The 24,167-nt window shown below is 35.2% G+C and overlaps 1 protein-coding gene across 10 annotated transcripts in view; it reads right to left on the bottom strand.

Annotated features, from left to right (window-relative positions):
• The window catches only part of EPB41 (erythrocyte membrane protein band 4.1), a 179,803-nt gene that overhangs the window by 80,419 nt on the left and 75,217 nt on the right, over positions 1-24,167 (bottom strand). For all 10 annotated transcript variants that reach the window (XM_074217896.1, XM_074217901.1, XM_074217898.1 and 7 more), the window contains 4 exons: positions 20,918-21,022; positions 14,819-14,861; positions 4,560-4,635; positions 1,767-1,985 (listed from right to left, as the gene is read on the bottom strand). In XM_074217896.1, coding sequence (XP_074073997.1) covers positions 1,767-1,985; positions 4,560-4,635; positions 14,819-14,861; positions 20,918-21,022 — 443 coding nt within the window. The remainder of the gene's footprint in view (positions 1-1,766; positions 1,986-4,559; positions 4,636-14,818; positions 14,862-20,917; positions 21,023-24,167) is intronic.

The raw sequence follows: 24,167 nt of genomic DNA on the forward strand, positions 1-24,167 counted from the left end.
TTTACTTTCTGTTGGTCTTTCTGTGCAGGACAGTCAAAAGGCTGATTGACCTTCTTACCTTTTTATCCTCCAGTCAAACTGGGCTATTGGCTGCCCTTCTCAGTCTTCTAATCTCTACCTTCCTACTGTGCATGTCTCACTTCGGATGCTTAGGATGCATAATCTCTCTCATCATAATGATCCCCACCTCTCAATTGTTAAAGAACATTACTGACAAGATACCTATGGCCATGGAAACAACCAGCAGAAATATCATCTCTCACATCAAATCACTGACAAGCCTCTAGTAGAACTCAATACCCTAGACTGCAGATTTCTCTCAGATAATGTTAGTACAAAGAGATCAAGGGGAAAATAATATTTAAAAAGAAAAGAAAAAGTAACAGGTTAAAAAACCACCAAGAAATAAAATACAATTCAGGTGCTTTACAACCTTTTCCATTAAATACTTGTTCATTCCTGGGTCTAAGATATATTGTCTCCTGAATCCACTGAATCCACTGTTTTGGTTAAAAAACAAAAGAAAACATCTTTGGTCTCAAATGGTATCAAAGAAAAATATTTTCAAGGATCTGCATAATGAAAAAAATCAGTGGTTCTATTTTGTAGGTCTCTGATATCATTCATTCACTGGTACATTTCCAGGGGGCAGACTACATAGAAAGCACTGTGAATGAACATGCTGAAAAGTGCTATCTATGTAACAAGCTCATTTTGGAGTGCAATCTTTGCCATTTACTTTGGGTCATACTGCAAGACATCTGTCCACTGGGCACCATTTAAAATGATCCCATTTGAATCTCCAGACTTGGGCTACACTGTTAATTGGAGGGATTTTGGATAAGGCTAACATTAGTAGTGTTCAAAAACATTCCACTGAAAATATTCCATATGGTGAAAGTGGAACAAGTACAACAGCACAACTGCAACTCAGCATTATCCTGTTCTGGTCACTTTTTTTTTAGATTTTTTTTTTCAAGGCAATGGGGTTAAGTGGCTTGCCCAAGGCCACACAGCTAGGTAATTATTAAGTGTCTGAGGCGGGATTTGAACTCAGGTACTCCTGACTCCAAGGCCAGTGCTCTAACCACTGCGCCACCTAGCTGCCCCTCTGGTCACTTTTTGATCAGTCATAGTGAAACTCCCATTCAACTCATACTCACATCTAGGTAGTCCCAAGTCCAGGTCTTCAAACTCAGATTAAGACAATAATAACTACCCAATTGTCATTCCACTCCACAGCAAATCATTAATGCACCACAGGTATAATTTGGTAAAAGGAAGAAAGTTAAAACAATATGGATAAATAATGTTTCCAATTTCTCTAAGATTCAGTGGAAAGGTGAGGAGAATAGTAGTGGCATCAATAAATTAAGTTAGAACTGAAACTAAGTATTTTGAGTATGATAGTGATTACTGAATTTCTGATTGCTTTTCTGGACTCTTCCAAAATAATTTCCTTCTGCTACAAAGTCACCAGCTGAGAGGAAAGAAGTTCAAAAGAAAGGACAGCAGGTTGGGTAGAGATGCTAGGAATCAATGGAGCAGAAAAAAGTCTCTTATCTTTCTCTGTGAAAAAGTTTAAAGATACTAATCATCATGTTAACATTTGAATAATGCTTTTTCTCCATGAATACCAATGCACTAAATAAGACATAATTTCACGATTTGAAAAATGAGATCAAACAAATAAATATAATGAGTCAATCACAGAACTTAAATTCAAAATCTAGGAAATAAAGACAAGACCCTGAGGCCATATTTACCTATATGACTTATGAAGTTCCATGACCTTCTCTTCAAGCTCTTTGGTCTGATTTGGGGCTAGTTTAAATTCACTAACATATTCAGCACCATGAAGTTCTGGGTCATAATCTCCCAATTCAGATTGGACAGTGTAAGAACCCAGAAGAGCTAAAGTAGCAAAGGAGCAAGGCAGTCGTCCTGTAACAATGTCCTGTCGAAGTTGAAGACATAAGTAATACCTGCATTGAAAGGGGAAAAGGCAGTATCACATTAGACTACATAAAGAAAACAATCACTTGGAAAATTATGGGTAAATTAAGAAAAATTGTTTTAACAAAAAGTCACATGCCCTCTTTTATATAAAAAGGTGCCACCAGTGTCCCCATCAGGAAGACAAGTCCTTAGGGCGATTCTTCCAAGAGTGGAGACTTTGAGTGGGCACACAACAAGCATCAGGTGTCCTTTCTGTCCAACAACCTTCCTCTCCCTCCCTTAAGAGATGGGAGGAGGAAGTGGCTATACACTGCTGCATAACAAGTCTCTCTGTATAAATATAATTGAATAGTAAATAAATAAACATTTAATAAATGTATATTATATATATATAATAAATATAAAGCATGCAAAGCTAACTGAGGTTTAGTTCAATGTTAGGACAGAGTTCTCATAAGGCTGATTTCATCAAAACTGTTCTTGATGATGTTTGTCCTTGAAGAAGAAAGACCATGACAAGTAATGAATTGGATTTGAGTGAGGAGGTGCTATGCTAAGTCACCTTCTCTTCCAGAACCATCTGAGTCCAGTGGCCAGATGTGAACCAGTATGACTGGAGAAGGTCCTAGATATGAGGTAAACAGGGTTAAGTGACTTACCCAAGGTCACACAGTTAGCGTCAAGTGTCTGAGGTGGGATTCAAACTCCTGTCCTCCTGACTCCAAGGCCAGTGCTCTATCCACTGTGCCATCTAGCTGCTCTAAGCAATAGAACTAACCAGGGATCAAGAGTGACTGATACTAATACCAATGGAGCTCTTTACAATTCACCAAGTGATTTTCATCAAAACCCAATGAGATGGACTGAACAGGTATTATTATCCCCCTTAGGAAATATGAGGAAACTTAGGTTCAAAGTTGGATATATATATATATCTTGGTATGTAAAGATATAATCCTAGAATATGCTTTACTCGAGGAAAAAAACAGTAAAAAGAGGAATTTGAGTAATGTATGAATTAGCAATAGATCCTGTTAATCTAAAAATAGTCAATTTCCATCTCTGTTCCCAAAGATTCAGAATAATACCCCTTGAAACTCAAATTTCTCCAAAATGAAGATTCTTAAAAAAATATTACTGTAGTCTCTTTGAATCATTTTTTTAGCCAAGAGGTTAAAAAGATGCACAACTATGAGAGATAATTACTCCAAAAAGAGATACTAAGAATAAATTTTGCAAACAGAGATATGATATACTATGAGGGTGCACTCTAAAGATGACTAGATGAGGATTTAGGGTAAAAGTTACATAATGACTACATAGTTTTATAGAAATTTCCACAGAATATAAAGTCAGGGGACTTTTGGTGCTTTGAGAATGGCTAGTCCAACCTTTCATTTTGTAGATGGGAAAACTGAGACTCAGAAAGAAGAGATTTTATCTCAGCTGACATTACGACAAAGCCAGATTTGAACTCAAAGCTCAAATTCTCAGCTTGGTAATTCTTACTCATTACCATCTAACCAACCTCCTCACCATCATCAGCTTTTTAAAATTTTAATCTTTTAAAAATTCCTTGGTGAAATTAAATCAATTTCTAAATTAAAATAGATCTCGTGAAATTAATCAGGTTTTACGAATTAGAGGAAGGTTCTCGGTGACAGGCTGGACTATTGTCTCTCCTCAACTCCAACATTTGGCTTCTTTCCAAGAAGCCCAAATCCCACCTTCTGGAGAAGGTCCTGCCCTGCATCTCTCCCCACTCCCATTGTTAGTACTTTCCCTTAGAGATTATCTTCCATTTTCACTACAAAACTGACATGTACAATTTTTTGTATACTAATTCTCTATCAAATGAGAGATCAAAAATCAAATTGAGGATAAGGACTCTGGCACTTTACACATCACACTTCTGTAAACTTCAGCTTCTTCATCAACATAAAGAATAAATTGCATAGCACCCCAAAATAACAATTCTGTAATTCTAAGTAAGGGTAGAAATTCAGAAAGTTAAGAACTAAAATTCTGAACTTTCAGGATATCAAAGGAAGTATGAGAGAAGAGAGTGAAAGAAGAGTTAGAAATTTCCTACCAAGAACTCTTACACCCAGGTCTTCTAGAACACAGTGGTACCTTTTCCATCATTTGGACAGAACATCTAGAATAGTCAAAGTTGTGGCACGAATATACCAATTCATTTACTGACTGAATCTACATTATCCTCCCTAGCCCAAACAGGGGGAAAACACAAACAATCTGGAGCCTGCAGTCATATATCTCCAACACTATCCCATAGCATATGTTAAGCCCTCTTTTATTTTAGAGGTTCTAATTTAACAGCTCTTCATCCTTCCCATTCTGAAGATGGAAATTCCCAATGTTTATGATAATGGAAATTACTTTTTTTTTTTTAGGTTTTTGCAAGGCAAATGGAGTTGAGTGGCTTGCCCAAGGCCACACAGCTAGGTAATTATTAAGTGTCTGAGACTGGATTTGAACCCAGGTACTCCTGACTCCAGGGCTGGTGCTTTATCCACTACGCCACCTAGCCTCCCCTGGAAATTACTTTTAATTAACTTAAGTAATAATTCAAGTATTACCTTGTTATATCTTCTGATAATTGTGCAGGGTCAGGTGGATAAAACTTCACATTGAATGTAAAATTCCAAGGGACCCCTGTAAATATACAAAAGCATCTTATAATTTATGCCAACTAATACAAGAAAAACTGAACTATAGGTCAAAAGGACCTATATCAATAATGTCTAAGGAGAGAGATGTCAACCAAAAAGAAATAAAAGAAAAGAAAAACAAGAGAGCCATTGAAACATAGTTTTTGAAATAAGCAGACTAAGACAGAAGAGGTCAAAGTCATGCAGGATAACTTTCAAATAAACAAGGTGAATTTATTTTATACTTAGAAAAGTAAGATTTGAAGTTTCATTTCTATTTATTATATTTTAAGCCTCATTTCTATTTTAACATAAATATATATGTTCTTTTTAGCTGAGGTTTAATAGGCTCAGAAAAAAACCAGGAGGACAAACCACTAAATCCAAAACTTGTAATCCTTAGGGCTGTTTCAATGTCTCCTGTTTTTTAGAACAGTTGTAGAAAAGGAAAGAGGGATATTGGGAAAGTATATGTTTGCCTCCCCCCCAAATATGGATAACAGAGAAGCTATATTTCAGGCAAAATAGTAAAAGGACATTCATATGTTCACATTAGACAAAAAAAAATCAAAGAAAGGGGCCAGTAATCAAATCAAATGCAAAAAAAAAGAGGGGGATTACAAGTAAGATGACCTTATGAAAGAAGGAAAATTTTATGTTCTAAATTTTGATGAGCCTTGGTGGGATGAAAGTTATTACCATACCTCTAAGATGAGGATAAACTTTGAGTCTCAGTTTCCTCATGTATAAAATAAGAGAGTTAGACTCTAAAGTCCTTTCCGGTTCCAACTCCACTGTTTAATTCTTTAGGCAATTATCCATTTTCCTTTTAATCAGAATGAATTTTTTCTTTGTCTTTCAAATTTCAATCTTAAGAACTTCTGATCCATCTTGTGTTTATTTATACATAAAGATAGTTTTCAACATTCATTTTTGTAAGATATATAAGTGATGTAAGATATATTCCTGAGAGTCATCTAATTTGACAAATAATTAACATTTTGTCCTTCATTTTCTTTTTTTCTTCTTTTTTAGATTTTTTTCAAGGCAATGGGGTCAAGTGGCTTGCCCAAGGCCACATGGCTAGGTAATTATTAAGTGTCTGAGGTTGGATTTGAACCCAGGTCCTCCTGACTCCAAGGCCGGTGCTCTATTCACTGCACCACCTAGCCGCCCTTGTCCTTCATTTTCAAAGAAGATCATGACATCAGGGAGGCGATACCATGACAAGCACATGAATTGAATCTGAGTGAGGAGGGAGCTGTGCTAAATCACCAGCCTCATTTCTCATCCAGAACCATACGAGTTCAGTGGTCAGATATGAATCAGAACCATTGGAGATAGCCCTGGATGTGATGCAATCAGGATTAAGTTAAGTGATTTGCCCAAAGTTACAAAACTAGTAAGACTCAAATATCTGAGTCTGGATTTGAACTCCTGTCCTCCTGTTCTATCTACTGTATCACCTAGTTGCTCTAATTTGAAAAGCAGCAATTTTGTAGCAAAAAAAAAGTTAACACAACTAATCAATAAATTAAAAAGATCCAGAAATATGTAATGTGTCACACCCGTAGCCCTACCATCTTCACAAAGGGGTGGTTTGAGAGTGTCTTCTCATAACCATTGATTTGAGGCTCATTTGATCTTCATAATTTTATTATATTAATATTGATTGTTTTGTCTGCAGTTCTTTCTATTTATATTGTGATAGATGCTGTGTATCGCTGTTTTTTTGGCTCTGTTTACTTTGCATTAGTTTGTATAGTACTTTTTGTGCTTTTTAGAAGTCATTACTCACATCATTTCTTATAATAATACTTCAATGTATCAATGTACCACAATTTGTTTAGCTATTTTCTAATTAATGAGCATTTACTTTTGTTTCTGATTCTTAGCTATTGGGAAAAAAATGCTGATATATATATATATGTATATATATATATATATATATATATGTATGTATGTATGTATAGCACTATAGCTTAATACATATGGAGACTTTCTTTTTATTGACAGCTTCTTTCAGGTATAAGCCCAATGATGGAGTTCTGGCTCAAAGAATAAGGACATTTTAGTTATTTTATTTGAATAATTACTAACTGCTTTCCAAAATTATCCTAATACTTCAAAGCTCCATCAAAAATGTATTAATGTGACATATCCCTTCCAACACTGACTATTGCATTTTTTTTTTTACATTTTTGCCAATTTGCAGGGTGAGGTGAAATCTCAGGGTTGCTTTTGATTTGCCTTTCTCTTACTATTAATGACCATGGATAGACCAGGCCGATATAATAAAAATAATAATACTAACAAAATTCATTTATACTTTTATTGCTATACCAATATCATATTGTCAAAGGAATACTTTACAAAACTGTTAAAACAATAATAATTCATTTGGAAAAACAAAAGAATTAGAATGTTAAAGGAAACAAGGAAAAGAAAGACAAAAAGGAATAACAGTTCCAGATCTTAAACTATATTTTAAAGCAATAGTCATCAAACCCATTATATATTGGTTAATGAATAGAGAAATAAATCAGTGGAACAGACTAGACAAGGCTAGACAAGGGAGATTCAGAAACAATAGAACTCAATAACCCAGAATGATAAAATGGAAAATATAATTTTCCCTTTTGTTCTAATTCTTCTTTCACAACATGACTAATACAAATATATGTTAAATATGACTGAACAAGTATAAACTGTATCAGATTACTTACTATCATGAAGAGAAGAGGGACAGAAAAATGTAGTACTCAAAGTCTTATAAAAAAATGAATGTTGAAAACTATCTTTATGTGTAAATGAAGTCAAGATGGATCAGAAGTTCTTAAGATTGAAATTTGGAAACCAAAGAGAAAAATCATTCTGATTAAAAGGAAAATGGATAATTGCCTAAAGAGACAAATATGGATGCACAAGGAACTCACCAACCAAATTAAATTTTAATGAAAAATGCAAGGAAGTTAGAAGGAAGAGCAGGTAACAAAGAAGAAAAAATTTTAAATCTAGAATTGTCACGAAAAAAATAATGTCAGGAGTACTAAAAATGAGCTGAGGAGGCGAAGGGAATTAAAAACTACAAAAAGGAGCTTCTGTTTTTGCCAACAGTTAGGAAAGAGGAAGCTCCCAGAACAGATAAAACCACTGCTGGTTACATGGAGATGAACATTTGATGTAAAAAATGCCAAGATGGTTAATTCCTATTTTGCTTTTGTTTTCTCCATGAAAGAAAAATAATCTTTGGGTCAGAAAGGGGAAAAAATGCATACAGGTAATAAATAATCCAAATATGGTACATTTTTGTGGAATTTCAGTCTTTATCCCCAATGAGCTAGATGGGGTGATTACTAAGCCATTGTTAATCAGTTCCTAGTACCTTCCCCCATAACTCCATGAATTTACTTTGCACATATTTTGCATATACATTTACAGGTACATTTATTATCTCTTCCATTTAAATGGAAACAGAGACAGTTTCATTTTTGGCTGTCCTCCCCCATTGAACATAATGCGTGGCACAAAATAGGCACTTAATATGTGACTGTTTATTAATTGACTCATGAAAAAAAAAGAGATGCTAAAAGTTTGGAGACCATAGTGTCCCAATTTTCAAAAAGGTTAAGAGAATGAAATCAACTATAGGGCTTGACTAAATTCCCAGCAAATTCTTAGAATCAAAATGGAACAGGATACATGAGAGCTGATGGGACAGATCACCCAGAGGCCCACCCCTGGCTGAGATAATTACGAATAGTCAGACGGATGGAAAACCAAGGGTGCAGCATCACAAAAATTGAGAAATCAGAACATCTCCACAGATGCCAAAAAAGATGAAAAGACCATTGGATTTGGCATGTAAGAGATTACTGAAGAGAGCTGTTCTAGTCGAGTGATGAGATCTAAAGGCAAACTGTGAGTCCAGCTTTTTCTAGGACTCTAGTTTTGAAAGGGAGAAGAAGTTAGACTGAGGAAATAGTAGGACCAACTGAGGGTTTTTAGAGGATTGGGGAGAACTGCAAAGGCCAGAGAGGGGGAGAGAGGGAGAGGGGAGAGAGAGAGAGAGAGAGAGAGAGAGAGAGAGAGAGAGAGAGAGACAGAGAGAGAGAGAAAGAGAGACACAGAGAGAGAGAGAGAGAGAGAGAGAGAGAAACAGACAGAGAGAACTTGTATGATTCACATTATATAACATTGTAAAATGTTCATGATGTATGTTAAATAACATACATCATATACTATATATCATACACAATATAAGTGCATATATTATACACATACACATGTAGAGAAATTGGATATTGGAAGGAGTGGTGAGAAGATGATTGTAGGGACAAACTGCCAGGGGAGCAAAAAGGAAATGGAATCACGGGTACAAAGAGTGGGTTTGGCCTAGTTAAGTAAAATAGAAATCTCTTCTCAAAGACTGCAATAAAGGTTAGAAAAGGGGATGAAGTCAAGGGATTCTGAGATCCAATCTAGGAAAGAATAGAGAGACCATGGGCAAGGGGAAAACCTCTATTTTCTTAGTAAAATATGAGCTATAAGGTGACTTACAGGATTGTTTTTCATTATGTTCTCTTGGTTTCCATGATAATTTTATGTCAATTTTAACATTGACTAATCTTTTTAAAAATTTTTTATTTATTTAAGGTAATAGGGTTAAATGATTTGCCCAAAGTCATACAGGTGGGTAATTATTAAGTGTCTGAAGTCAGATTTGAACTCAGGTACTCCTGACTCCAAGGACTGGTACTCTATCCACTGCTTCACCTAGCTATCCCAACACTGACTAATCTTAACCACCAGTAACATTTGCTAATAGTATTAAGAAATATATATATATATATATAATATATGTATATATATATATAATATATATATATATATGCACACAAGCACACACCTAATATAAGGCCCTTGAGAAACTGTAAATCAATGTTTTCCTTCAATGTTTAACTTAATATGAAACAATACAGTAAAAGATGTCTGAAAACAAATAAGAGCCAGAACTCAATAAATGTAACCCATTTCTATTGCCTTATGATTGGAAAAGTTTAAAATGGCACTACACTTAAAATAATTCTTAATCTGACTGTCAAAGACATCATTACTCTTTTTTTGACAATCATTTTTTGATATTTTATTTTATTTTTCAAATTACATGTTATGAAGGTCTTTCAAAATACATCCACTCGCCCCTCTCACCTCAATGAGGAATAGCCTGGTAAAAGCTCTATGTGTATATTTGTGCTTAACATGTTTACATATTAGTCCTTTTGTGTATGAGAAATTAGGACTAAGGGAAAAGAAAGAAAACCATGAAAAAGTAAATATGATATCCATTCAGATTCTGTGTTCTTTTGTTTTATTTTTTTTTTTGGCTTTTTCCCCTCTGGTTGAGGATGGTGTTATCCATAACAAATCTCCCAGTGTTGTTCTAGATATCTAAACTGCTGAGAGGAGCTGTATCCATCATAGTTGATCATCTCACAATTATGTATACAATGTTCTCCAGGTTCTGATTACTTTGCTCAGCGTCAGTTCATGTAATTCTTTCCATTTCTCTAAAGTCTGATCATTCATGGTTTCTTATAGAACAGTAGAACTCCATAACATTCATATACTATAACTTGTTTAGCCATTCCCCAATTGATGGGCATTCCCTCAATTTCCAATTCTTTGCTACAACAAAATGCTATACATATTTTTGAACATGTGAGACTTTTCCCATTTTTTTTTTGTGATTTCTTTTGGATATAGGGCTAGTGGAGGTATTGCTAAGTTAAAGGGTATAATTAGTTTTATTGCTTTTTAAGCATAGTTCCACAGTGCTCCACAGAATGATTGGATTAGTTCACAACTATACCATCAGTGCATTAATGTCCCAATCTTCCCACAACCTCTCCAACATTGATCATTTTCCTTTTTTTGTCATCTTAGCCAATCTGGTAGGTATGAGGCATTACACCTCACAGTTGTTTTAATTTACATTTCTCTAATCAATAATGATTTGGAGCATTTTTTTATTTTTTATTTTTTTTATTATTTTTATTTTTTTGCAAGGCAATGGGGTTAAGTGGCTTGCCCAAGGCCATACAGCTAGATAATAATTAAATGTCTGAGACCGGATTTGAACTCAGGTACTCCTGACTCCAGGGCCTGTGTTCTATCCACTATGCCACCTAGCTGCCCCATTTGGAGCATTTTTAAATATGATTATATATAGCTTTAATTTCATCTGAAAACTCCCTGTTCATATCCTTTGATCAAATGAGGAAATAAGTCATTACTCTTAATGGATCAACTACTATTTATAATTTGTTCCTTAAATAAAATGTAATGAGTTGAAGACATAACTATTTTACTATGGCTTAGTCCAGGTACTACTAGCTTATATAAATTCTAAATGGGTTTGAAATGAAGCTTAGATTTAGATTATCTATATCCTTTCCCATTTCTCCCCCCCTACTAATCCCTAAGAGGTTGGCTGGCTAAACAAATTAAAAGTAAAAGCAATTTGCAAAAAAAAAAAAAAAGGTGCTTAAACCACTTGAGAATAAACTATTTTCAAGTGCCGTAGAAGAGCTTATTATATAAATCTGACTCTGATCAAACAAAATTTCATTTCCTAATCTATAATTCAGATTAGTTTTTCTATCTACTTAGTCCAAATTAGTTTTAAAAGTACTCAAAATAATTACATCTAATAGAACTTTACATAATTTAATATACATTTACAATGAGGAAAGCACGGCTCATTCAACATTGCTCCAATGCTTTCTTCCACATCAGGGAACAAGATAAACACTGTTAAGGCAGTCATCTTCTTTACACAAAATATCCATATCAAATTACAACATTTGGACTAAGAAATCATACACTTAGAAATCAGGAAATATTAAAGGCAACTTTCCTATAGTTTCAAATCTTTTTGTACTGAGTCCTTGGAAAGTCTCTCAGTTTTTGTTGTATAACACTCATCTTAAGCAGCAGGGGGATAGAGAATACTTAAGAAGGAAGGAAAGGACTCAAGAACCACCAACCAGCTACTAGAGCAAGAACTCATTATTTGACAAAAACTGCTGAGAAAACTGAAAAGTAGCTTTAAGTTGTTTTAAGAACAACTTTAAGAATAAGAAAAAGTTATTTTGAGTATTATAAATATCTAAATTTATTGTAATATCTACAACCAGAAATTCAGTTTTAAAAATGCATCTCTATAGCCATTCTGTAAAAACAGTTTGGAATCATACTCAAAAGCTACTAAATTGTGCACCTTTCTATCCCAGTGACACTATTATTACTATTAGGCTTCTACCCAAAAGAGATCAAAGAAAGTGGAAAAGAATTCATATGTACTAAAATATTTATAGCAGTTCTTTTAAGGGAATGGCTGAACAAATTATAAAATATAAATATGATGGAATATTACTGTGCTATAAGAAATGATAATTAAAATAACCTAGAGATATCATTTTATACTTACCAGTTACCTACAACTACACATAGCATGTTGGCTTAAATGACAGAAAGAGAAAGTTATAAATGTTGGAAGGGAAGTGAAAAATTGGGACACTAATTCATTGTTGCTGGAATTGTGAATTGATCCAATCATTTGGGTGCAATCTAGAATTTACACCAAAGAGTTTTTAAACTACTTTTGCCCTTTGATCCACCAATACCCTACTTGGTGTAATTTTGTGTTTGTTTTTTGTAAGGCAATAGGGTTAAGTGACTTGCCCAAGGTCACACAGCTAGGCAATTAAGTTTCTGAAGTCACATTTGAACTCAGGTCCTCCTGACTCCAGGACTGGTGCTCTATCCACTGCACCACCTAGCTGCCCCTACTTGGTGTATTTCTAAAGATTAACTGGGGAAAAGGAAAAGAATTTCTATGTATTAAAATGTTTATAACAGTTTTCTTTGTGATGGCAAAGAATTGGAAATAGAAGGGATACTCATCAAATGGAGAATGAATGAACAAGTTGTACATGATTGTGATAGAATACTACTGTATTTACTTTAAGAAATGGTGAGCTCAATGATTTTAGAAAAATAAATATAATGAAGAATGAAATGAACAGAACCAAGAGAACATTGTATACAATAACAGTAATATCATTTAAAGAATAACTTTGAATGAATTATTTTGACTATTACAAATACCTAAATTAACTATAATATCTACATCCAGAGAAAGAATTGATATAAGTATGTTTAGGATAATTTTACATAAATATCTATTTGTATCTAATGGTAGCCACCTCTAGTTGGGGGGGGAGAGAAAGGGAAAAAAAAAGAAACTGCATGATAATTTTGTTGTTATTTGAAAGGAACAGCAAGTTGTGCATAGTAAATTTAGTTTCATGTGTAATCTTTTTTTTATTGTACATATTATGGAAATGCTTGTTCTACAAATTTAAAATAAAATTTAATTTAAAAAAGAGATGAAGAGCATGGTATCAGAAAAACTTGAGAAGATTTATATGAACTGATAAAAAGTGAAATTAACAGAACCAGAAGAACAATGTACACAGTTAAAAAAAATTGCAGCAAACTATGAGAGGCTTAGCCACTCTGATAAATACTATAACAAACTACAGTTCCAAAGGACTCTTTATAATACCATCTACCTCAAGATAGTGAATTGATGGACTCAGTGCAGATAGAAGCATATTTTTCCCATTTTTTCCTTGTTTGTTTTAGGGGGAACATGACTAATAAATAAATGTTTTTCATAGAGTCATATATATAATACATATATTTCTTGGCTTCTCAATAGGGGTGAAAGGGGTAGGAAGGAGAGAATTGGGAATTGAAAATAAAAATAATTTTTTTAAAAGGAAGAAAAGGTAATTTCAAAAAATTAAAAAATTTTAACTTTAAAATTCCCACCTTTGGAGCAACCAATTCTCATCCTTTATTTTTGTCTAATGATATACATCCAAATCATTTCCTCAGTAAGTTTTTGTGAGTTTAAGTGTGAGTCAGGGATTTGTTTTTTTGTTTAAAAAAATAAACCCAAATACTTTATATGATTTTCTTAGTAAGGGAACTCTAAATAACCAAGAAGACATTCTTGCTGGTTATACCTCTAATCACTGCAAAAGAGTTTAACTTTTCTTTCTTAATGATCTCTGCTGAGTAAAACTGACATAAATTTATCCTTTAATTGAAAAGGGTTGGAGATGTGTTTTTCACTGTATGCAGTGAAAGTCAAAATGGTCCAAAATGACTTTCTGTCAAGCTTGAATAACAAGCTTTTAAATGAAGATCATGTATGGAAAGATGCAAGTCCAACGGAGTGTTTTACCCACTTTAAAAAAATCACAAAAGGGAGAGGCTAGGTGGCGCAGTAGATGGAGCATCACCCTGGAGTCAGGAGTACCTGAGTTCAAATCCAACCTCAGACACTTAATAATTACCTAGCTGTGTGGCCTTGGGCAAGCCACTTAACCCCCAATGCCTTGCAAAACTAAAAAAAAAAAAATCATAAAAACACCTGAAAAACAGACAAAATAGAAAATACTTTATCCTAACCATGTGTTGTTTTTTTAATAGACTAAAAGAGGTAAATTAACCTCAAGAAACTGAGGTAAAGCTTAATATTTTGAGATTAGATTCAAAGCTGCAAGGAACTACTCTTACAGAAAAGGAAACTGAGGCCCAGAATAGTTAAGTGACTTTCCTAATGTCATGTGAAAAACCCAGAATTCAAATCTAAATCCTATAATTTCAAATCTATCACTCTTTTCATAATGTAATTAATAATTCTTTGCATTTCTCAAAAACTTCCTCTATAATCCCCTAATACAAAATGTAATGAACAGAATGACTCAAAAGTTAGAAGATATTTCAGTTGGTTCCCAGCTCTTCATTGCATCAAGTAACTAAGGCTAAAATATTGCTATTCATTTCTTTCTTCAGACCTAGAACCATCTTTACTGAAAACCACGTCTGGGCAGAGATCACGTATTTTCAATTTTACAATTATTCAACTGTTACCTTGCTGTATTTTCCCACTCATCTTACTAACTGTTAAAGAACTGCCTACTTTGATGGCCTTGTCTCATTCTAAAAATGTCACATTAGGGATTCAAAAGTTATTCATGATTGGAAAAAATGTGATTATGAAAAAGATTTAAGAGATACTATTGAGATGCGTAATAATTCTCACTTACCATGAATCTGTTTTTTTATTTCTTTGGCAGAATCCAGCCAAGTCTGTAAAAGAAAAAATAAAAATAATTCAAAATTCTACAAATATATCACAGAAAATAACAGAAAATAAAAAGTCAGTTATTTGGAAACACTCAACTCTTTTCACCACAGCTCCCATGTCAAACTTAGAGAAAATAAGAGTCATTACCCTTACCCAGGATTAATTTGAAATAATGGCTTCCCCTATAATTCAGGAATAAATAACAATGGGGTCAGTGAATTCTTCCTACTTCTCAAGAGTACAAGCAAATGAATATAAAAGTGGGGTTTCACTCCCATCCCAATTAATGTAATCACAGAAGGCACAGATACCTTGATTGAAGCCAAGTATGAAATAAATGTGAATAAGTCCTTAATTAATGTGAGAGGATTATAATGCTTCAAGTATTGTATGAAGGCAAATGGCAAATGACACTTTGTAGGAAACATCTTATGAATGGCATAATTAATCAAACATCCTCCTGGGACTATATAAAAAACTAGCAGGCAGGTCAGCAATTCCATTCTCTACCCCCCCCCCCCATCACCCTGACATGTCATCTGAGAGTCTACAACAGTAACAGACATCCATAGTCACTAGGACAATGGCAGCTTCAAGGAATGGTGATGGTAGATAGATGTGTTGACCATGGACTTTACAAAAACCACCAACCATCTTCTGAATAGGGCAGAGAATTATGCCTAAGAATAACGTCAAGAGGAACAAAAGAACAGACTGACTTCTAATACCAGAAGCTGGCGATTACCCTTGACTCCATGTGTTCAACATACATGCCTCACTATAATTGTTAATTAAGTTTGTGTTCACCATGCCCAAATGTATCTATGTAGGAATGTGTTCCAGAAATGTTTTTGCAACTACTATTTTATCATACCATCCTAATAAATACTTTTGCTAAAACTAATGAAGTCTGACTAATTATTAATAAGACACTAATGGGGCAAGGGGCTTGTGAAGGCCCCTTGGGGTTACTGCTAATATCCTATGACTGAGAATCTTCCTTTTGCTAAAGAGAAAAATGAGGAACTGACAAATTAAGATGACAATACTTGCCCTAGAGTTAGAAGAAACCTTACACTCTAACAATCTAGTCAAACCCTCTCTTTTACAGATGAGTAAAAGGAGGCTGAGAGAGATTTAGTTACTTGAAAAAGATAAAATTAGAAATAAGTAGCAGAAATAGAATTGGAACTCAGTACCTCTAACTATTCTTTCAGTACACCCTGCTACCCTACAAATAAGATATATAAGCACTTGGTAAACTATAAAATACTTATTAATTTAGTAAAGGAGAAGTAAAGGATAGGGAAGTTTAGCTCCACTTTAGGATTTTAATTTTTGCTGCTGATACCATTTATGTTTGAATTCATTTTGACCAGAGTGGGGGGAGGTGGGAGGAATAGGAGGGAGACTCCTCAATGTGGCTTTTCCCTCGAAGAAAATACTTGTTTTATTCATGAGCAGATAATTCCAAGTAGGAATAAAAGCTAGACAAACAGCTGTTTAACTCCAAAAATTTTGATTCAAAGTAGCAATAAATCGTTTATGGGGGGGGGGGGACTATAGAAGTGAGCTACTGACTTCTTTCCCTCTCATCTAGCCAGCGATAGAGGTTTCTGCTCTATTATTATGCAAAAAAGGAAAAGAAAGGAAATGTGTCAATTATCATTTGAGGAAAATACTTTTCACCCAGTTAAAAAACTGTCTCCAGTGAATGTTACAAATAAAACTAACACATGCAGTTTTTAGGCAGGGAGTAAGTTACAAAACGCCAAGAATGGAATCTTTCATATAACAAAGACTAGGGCCATCTCCTGGTCAGCCACCTTGCTCCTGAAACAGATACCATGCCCAAGAGAACTTAACTCTTTCATCTCAGACAAAACCAAATTAAGCAGCCTGTTATCCAGGGTGTCTGCAAGCAACACTTTCATAGCAGGATGGGAAATGACAAGGAAGGAAATCTCAGGTAGGCCAAGATGACAGAAGCAAGTCATTGATTATTTTATGAGAAGCTGTCCTAGAACTTGGCACATCACTAAAGGGTCACTTTCTTGGATAGGATTCCTGGATTTATTTTTTTTCCAAGCTTCAAAACCTCTCAAGGAAGCCAAAGGGGGTCATGTAAATTCTAGGGAGGGGCATGGTCCTGCTTAGGTAAGTCTAATTGGCTTTCCTTACCTATAGATAACAAGAAAAAAAAAACTAATTAGTAAGAAATCTGCAAACTTCTATATAAGCAAGATTTTTGACATAAAATATTCCCTATATGAGGAGTTCCAGAAAACTGGAGGTAGAGGAGATATAATACTATGCAAAAAAGAAAAGGCTAGGAAAAAGAAAGCAAGTGAATGGAAGGAAAAGTCTATCCTGACAACAGAAAAACAGAATCAAAAGGGTTTACAGGAAATTTAAATTCAAGTATGATGTGGTTTTGAGAATATTTTAATGACTAAAGTCACCAGACCCAGATGAATCAGACCTCAGAATAATAAAAGAGCTGTTGGATTATTCTTCAGATTCTCTAGAAAACAACAATAACAAAAAACACTAAGAAATTGGGACCTGCAATAAAGACTTGGGAGGGGATGGCCATATCGCTCTTCTATTTGAGCTATATTATTATGTTTATATGTTACCTTGCTAAGAGAATGTTTTACTCTTGTATTTCTATCCCCAGTAGCTGGTCTGCAGCTGGTGCCTAATAAATACATGTTGGAAGAAGGTATCAAGTGCAGGTCACAGTGTTGCCTCACAAGGGGCTAAATGTTAATTTTTACTTACATAAGTCACCATCCGCTGAGAATCTGCCTAAGTAAGGCCCCAAAAGGGATTACTTGAAAATAAGGAAAATAAGGAAACATTCAATTCAACATTTACTAAGCACTTGCTAAAGGCAGAGCAGGAATGTTTTGTCTCACACTAGACATTAAAATAGCCCTCTGCTTACCCCAAAGGAGCTGATGTTCTGCTTGGGAACATGACAACTTGAGGCATAGTAAGATGGATACAAAGGAGAAATCCAAAGTACTCTGGGGAAAGCTGAGAGGGACAGAATAAGAATACTTTCAACTAAAAGGAATGAGGGGGGAAAAATACTTCTCAGAGGAGGTTAACACTTAAACTGTGCTTTAAAGGTACAAAAGGATCCTGAAAAGTAGAGATGAAGATTAAGTACCACAGGGGATTCCAGGAGAATGCACAGAAACAGAAAATGCTCTATAGAGTTTAGGCCCAGATTCCAGGCCAGTCTGGCTGAAATAGACTGTTTGAAGAGAAGTATTGCAAAATCAGGCTTTTCATTTGGTTGGAGCCTGATGGTAAAGGACCGTAAACATCAGACCAGAGAATCTATATTTTATGTAAGAGGCACAGAAGAGCCACTGATGGTTCCTGAGCACTAGAGTCATATGGGTAGACCTGTGTCTTGGGAAGATGACTCTGGCAGTTGAATAGAAGAATCCAAAGACTTAACACAGGAAAGTAGACATAGATTATTTTAATACTACAAGACCAGAATACCTGACCTAAGGTGTTATTAATAAGGATGAAAAAAGCAAAAGGACAGATGTGAGACAGAGGCAAAAATCAAAAGGATCTGGCAACAGATTGAAAATGAAGGGGAGGGAGAAGAAGAGAGGAATCAAATAAGCTTCTGAAAAGTTTTCATCTCAGTGAGCCTTTTAAATTATAACGTATTTTCAGTAAATTAGACCATGACAGAATGACAGAAAAGAGATAGTTTTGGTAATGGACCAATCCAAAAAATGGGAAAAGAAAGGATGGGTGACTTTGATTTTGAAAAGAGGTTAGGATTTTCTTTTTTGTTGTTACCAGAACTGAAACTCTATCAATACAACCATAACTTGTCAAAGAAATGTGTCACAGGAAGTGGAATATTTTGCAATTTTATATATTACCTTACATATATACTTTTGAAAGGGAAATATTTGTTCAATTTACCTGAACAGAATATGTGAATTTTCAAAGATAGCATGAAACTCTTGGGATGAGCTCCCAGAAGGTAAAGAAGGAAGACTCCAACTGAATACATGATACTTGAAGTTTCTGTTCGTTTAAGACAAGACTAAAATTTGCTTCCCTGAACACTGAGGATTCACCCTTTTTTGCTCTCATTTTTAAATTTTCATCTTTTAGTACTTATTATATTTACTGATCATTTTCTAATTTTCAAAATGGCACATTCAGTTCATTAATCCTCTCTCTACTACTGTATTTTGGGATATTATTTTTCCTCAGATGATAATTTCTGTTGTACCTTGAAAATTCTGATACCACTATCTTGTCATTACCTTTGTCTTTCATAACTAGGCAATTAATAAGTGTCCAAGGCCAAATCTGAACTCAGGTACTCCTGACTCCAGGGCCGGTGTTCTATCCACTGGGACACCTAGCCGCCCTAATCATTTATTCTTAATGTTGTTCTTAATAATTTGTTCTTTAATGTTTAGGGGATCACATTATTAAGTCTCCATTTGATCTGTCTTTTACTTATGCTTCCTATATAGGTTACTAGTTTATTGCACTATGGTCGATTTCTGATATTTTACACTAATTTTTTTTGCCTCAGTTGTATAGTTTATTTTTGTAAAGATGACAAATGGTGCTAAGAAATGTCTATGAAGATTGATATTCCTGGGGCAGCTAGGTGGCCCAGTGGATAGAGCACTGGCCCTGGAGTCAGGAGTACCTGAGTTCAAATCCAGCCTCAATAATTACCTAGCTGTGTGGCCTTGGGCAAGCCACTTAACTCCATTGCCTTGCAAAACAAAACAAAACAAAACAAAAAACTAAAAAAAGATTGATATTCCTGTTCAAAAGATATGATAAATCTTTTAGATATTTTCCCTTTTCATTATCTTTTGTTATTCTCTGTTATTGTTATCTTTCTGTTATTCTTATCTAAAACTGACAGAGGGACATTGAAATATTCTGCCACTACTGAATTATTGTACACATCTGCCTGGAGCAGCTAGATGGTGCAGAAGATAGAGAGTTCTTGACTGGCGTCAAGATGCCCTAAATTTACAGATGCTATCTTATTTTGGACAAGTCCCTTTTAACCTCTGTCTCAGTCATTTCAAGAATAAAATGGGGATGGAATACAGCACCTACCTCCACAGCAATGTGGGAAACAAATGAGAGAATACTTGTAAGACCCTGAGCACAAGGTCAGTGCTTAATCAGCACTTGCTTTCTTCCTTTCTTTATGAACTAAGATGCTAAGACCTTTAATAGGAATGTCTGTCTATGGTCTACAGTTCCTGTCAGCATAATGCATGTTGTGAAGGTTTGCTTTGTTCTGGTAGCATAACTGCAGCTCCTTACCAGGATTCTTGTTGTCTTAGACTGTGAAGGAAACTGAAACTGCTTTAGCTCTTGTACATGATTCATATTTTGAAGATGTTTATGAGGTCATGAAGATTAGTAAAAATGCCTAGTCTGCTGTCTTGTGGGTCATGTGACAGAAAATGGGGTACATGTGTTGAATACAGATATTGATTGAGGACCTGCCCTTTTAATTCATTCACTCCACCAATATTTATTTATTAGGTACCTACAAAGAACATTACATTGTGACCTCTCCAGGAGCTATATAAAGGCAAATGAAGACATGATCCTCAGTACACAGACTTAGACAGCCTAGAACTGAGACATATCCAAATAAATATCTCATACTCACTTTGAATTTTAAGTGTCTAAGAGAAGTCTAAACTTCCATGAGATCAGATAAGAAGTCACTTCCAATTAATAGAATAAGGAAAGATTTCATGAAAAAAATCATGTTTGAAAATATTATACATACATTTCCCCTTTTAAATTATAACATATTTTCATAAACAGCAAAGAATAGTGATCCAGGGAACAAAAACTGACTGGGACATTAAAAAATTAAAAAATAATTTCTAAGAATATCATCATGCCTTCTTTGACTTTTGGGAATCAAGCACATAACACACACACACACACACACACATCACTAAATAATAAATGAAAGAGACAACTTCTAGATATTTTCACATAGTCATCTTCTTACCTTGGAAGTCACATTATCCCATATGGCTAGACCAAAGTAGTCCTCTTCCAATAGATTGAGATGTTCACATACTCTCTTTATCAGATCTTGTCCTTTAGCATGTTTCTGTCAATACATAACATTTTAGATTATGTAAATTCATTTCAATCAATATTTATTGAACTTCTATCATTTGCAATACATTGTAGGTTCTTTGGGAAAATATGAAGATTACCTTTCAACCTTTTCATGACACTTCTCTCGAGTCTTTTCTAATCATTCCTTCTGTCTCATTCACAAGATGTCTCCATCCAGAACATATCCACTAACCATAACTGTCCCTTCTGTCCTGTCCTGAACCTGTTCTTTTCTCCCTCTACTATCGTTTGTTTAGTAATCTCATTGTCCCATGGATTCAAAAACCATTCTGTGAAGCCCTAACCTCTCTCCATCTCCAACCTCACATGCCAATGAAATATCTCAAACTGGAAATCACATAGACATTTCAAGCTCCACATTTTTACAAGTCATTATTTTTCCTTCCTTCTTAACCAAACTTCTTTATTACTACTACTTTCCAATCACACAAACCCACAATATAGTTTCTATCTTCAACTCATTCACTATAACTCAACATATTCAATCTGTTTCTAAACCTTATTTGTTCCTACCCTCATAACATCTCTCAATTATGAAGCAGATTCAGTAGAGCGAGTTCTAGACCTGAAGTCAGGAGGACAGGAGTTTTACTTTAAACACTTACTAGCTATGCAATCTTCAACAATTACTTAACCTCTGTTTCTCTTAGTAAAATGGAGATAACAGTATAACCTACCTGCCAGGGTTGCTGTGAAGCTAAAATGAGATATTATTTGTATCATAAAATACTCTATAACTATTATCATCATCCTCCTTCTTCTCCTCAACATCAGGTGCCCTCTTCCCTCAGACAGCTCCCTAGACTAGTGGTTCAGGCCTTCATCATTTCTCACCCAAACTACTATTAACAGGCTTCTAACCACTCTACCAGTCTCAATTCTCTTCCCACTCCAATCCAGCCATCATTCATCTACCAAAGTGATTTTCCTACAGTGCAGATCTGAGCGTGTCAGCTAAAAGAAATATTGATGGCTATCACCTTCAGAATCAAATATAAAAAATCCTCTGTTGGCTTTTAAAGCCCCACCCTATCTTCCCAGCTGCCTTCCCCTTCTCTTGTCTTCTTGCTGTTCCTAGAACAAAACATTCCATCTTTCAGTTACTGGCCTTTTCCCAGGCTGTCCTCCAGGCCCAGAATTCTCTGGTTTCTCAACTCTTACCTCCTAGTTTCCTACAATTTCTTCAACACTTTGGTCTTTGGCAAGAAGCCTTTCCAAGTTCCCCCTCCTGTGGTGCCTTCCCTCTGAGAAGACCTCCCATCAACATTGTCTATAGTTTATGTGAACATAACTGTTTGGAAGGTGTGTCCCTCATTAAGATGTGGGTGAGCTCCTTGAAGAAAGAGACAATTGTTTTGCCTTTTTCTGCATCCCCTTAGCACAGTGCCCAGAACACAATTGGTATATAATAAATACCCACAGCTTATGACAGTGATGTTGTCCTTATTCTTTCAAAGACTAGCAACCAGCTCCTCTAAGACTAAGGACCAGTCCAATGAGACTGCCCTAGTCAGACAAATGCTGATACATTTTGTTGTTAGCAGGTTTCAATACCTCTTGTCTGAACTATTAAAACAGACTCTGAATGTTTCTTCTTGGAATCTCTGGTTTTATTTGAAATTCAGCTCAAGTCCATTTTTTTTGCTCGAGAATTTTCTTGGTACCCTCAGCTACAAGTGACTTCCAATCCAAGGTAATTTTGTATCTGTTTTTTATGTCCCTACATAGATTGTCTCATCTTCCTTGGTAGAATATAAGCTTCTTGAAGGCAGAGTCTGATTTGTTTTTGTATCTCCAGGGCCCTTCTTAATTTCTGGTATATGGTGGGTACTTAATTTTAAAGCTTGAGAGCATCTAGAAGAGGGCATCCAGAATGGAGGGAAGAAAAGCCCAGGCCACCTTGGTATGAGCTGGAGTTACCAGAGATATTTTATCTTAAATGAGAAGACTTGGTGGGGCATGGGTAGGATGATTACCCTCAAGGGTTGGAAGAGCTGTTATATGAAAAAAGGGATTTGATTTCTTCTGTTCAGAGGAAGAGGGCAGCACTAAGGTAGAAATTGCAAAGAAATCAACCTAAGGCTTGGTGCAAGGAAAAACTTAACACAAGCACACAAAAGTAGAATTGACTGATAAGGTAGTGGTTTTCCCTCATTGAAGTACCTTCAAGCAAAGGTCAGATGATTATTTGTCAGGTTTGTTGTAGAATTCTTATTCTGACACAGGTAGAACTAGATGGCCATTAAAGTTCCTTCCAACTAAGATTATATTATTACGTGAAAAAGCTTATAATCTAATAGAGAAAGTAAAAAGTACCAAAATAAGTGCACTTACAAGGCAAAACATAGATGCCTTAAAAGAGAAAGGAATAAAGTGATAGGTAGATTCTGTGGAAAGAAGAATCATGTTGTTCCTGTTGCTTTTGTTGTTTTGTCCTTCATTTTTTGAAAAAGACCATGACATCAGGGAGGTGAAGCCATGACAAACACATGAATTGGATTTGAGTGAGGGGAATTCTGTGCTAAGTCACCAGTCTCACTTTCTCCTCCAGAGCCATTTGGATCCAGTGGTCAGATATGGATCAGGAAAACAGAAGATGGTTCTGGATATGAGGCAATCAGGCTAAAGTGACTTGTCCAGGGTCATATAGTTAGTCAGAGTCAAGGGTATAAGGTTGGATTTGAACTCCGGTCCTCAAGCTGCCCCAGAGAAGAATACTATTCAGGTGGAAAGAGGAATCAATTGAGTCAATTCAACAAATATTTATTAAGTACTTCCTAAGTGGTAGTCACTGTGCAAATCTTAGATACAAAGGTCTAAAACAAAGCAAAAACAATAAAAAAAATTCCTGCTCTCAAGGAGGTCACATGCAAACAACTATGTGCAAACAAGTTATATAAAGGATAAATCAGAGATACTTATAGAGGGAAGGTACTAAGATTAAAGTGGACCAAGGGAAACCTCCTGAAAAAGATGAGACTTTAGCAGAGACTTTAGGAGGCTGGGGAAGTCAGGGTCAGAAAAGGCATCATGAACTGGAGGGGGATCTTGAAGGATGGAGAGAACTGACAGGCATAGATAGGTTGGATGAGAGGGATGGGGCAGACCTTCCA

The sequence above is a fragment of the Macrotis lagotis genome, chromosome 1, assembly GCF_037893015.1.
Source record: "Macrotis lagotis isolate mMagLag1 chromosome 1, bilby.v1.9.chrom.fasta, whole genome shotgun sequence".
In the NCBI taxonomy this organism is placed as follows: domain Eukaryota; kingdom Metazoa; phylum Chordata; class Mammalia; order Peramelemorphia; family Peramelidae; genus Macrotis; species Macrotis lagotis.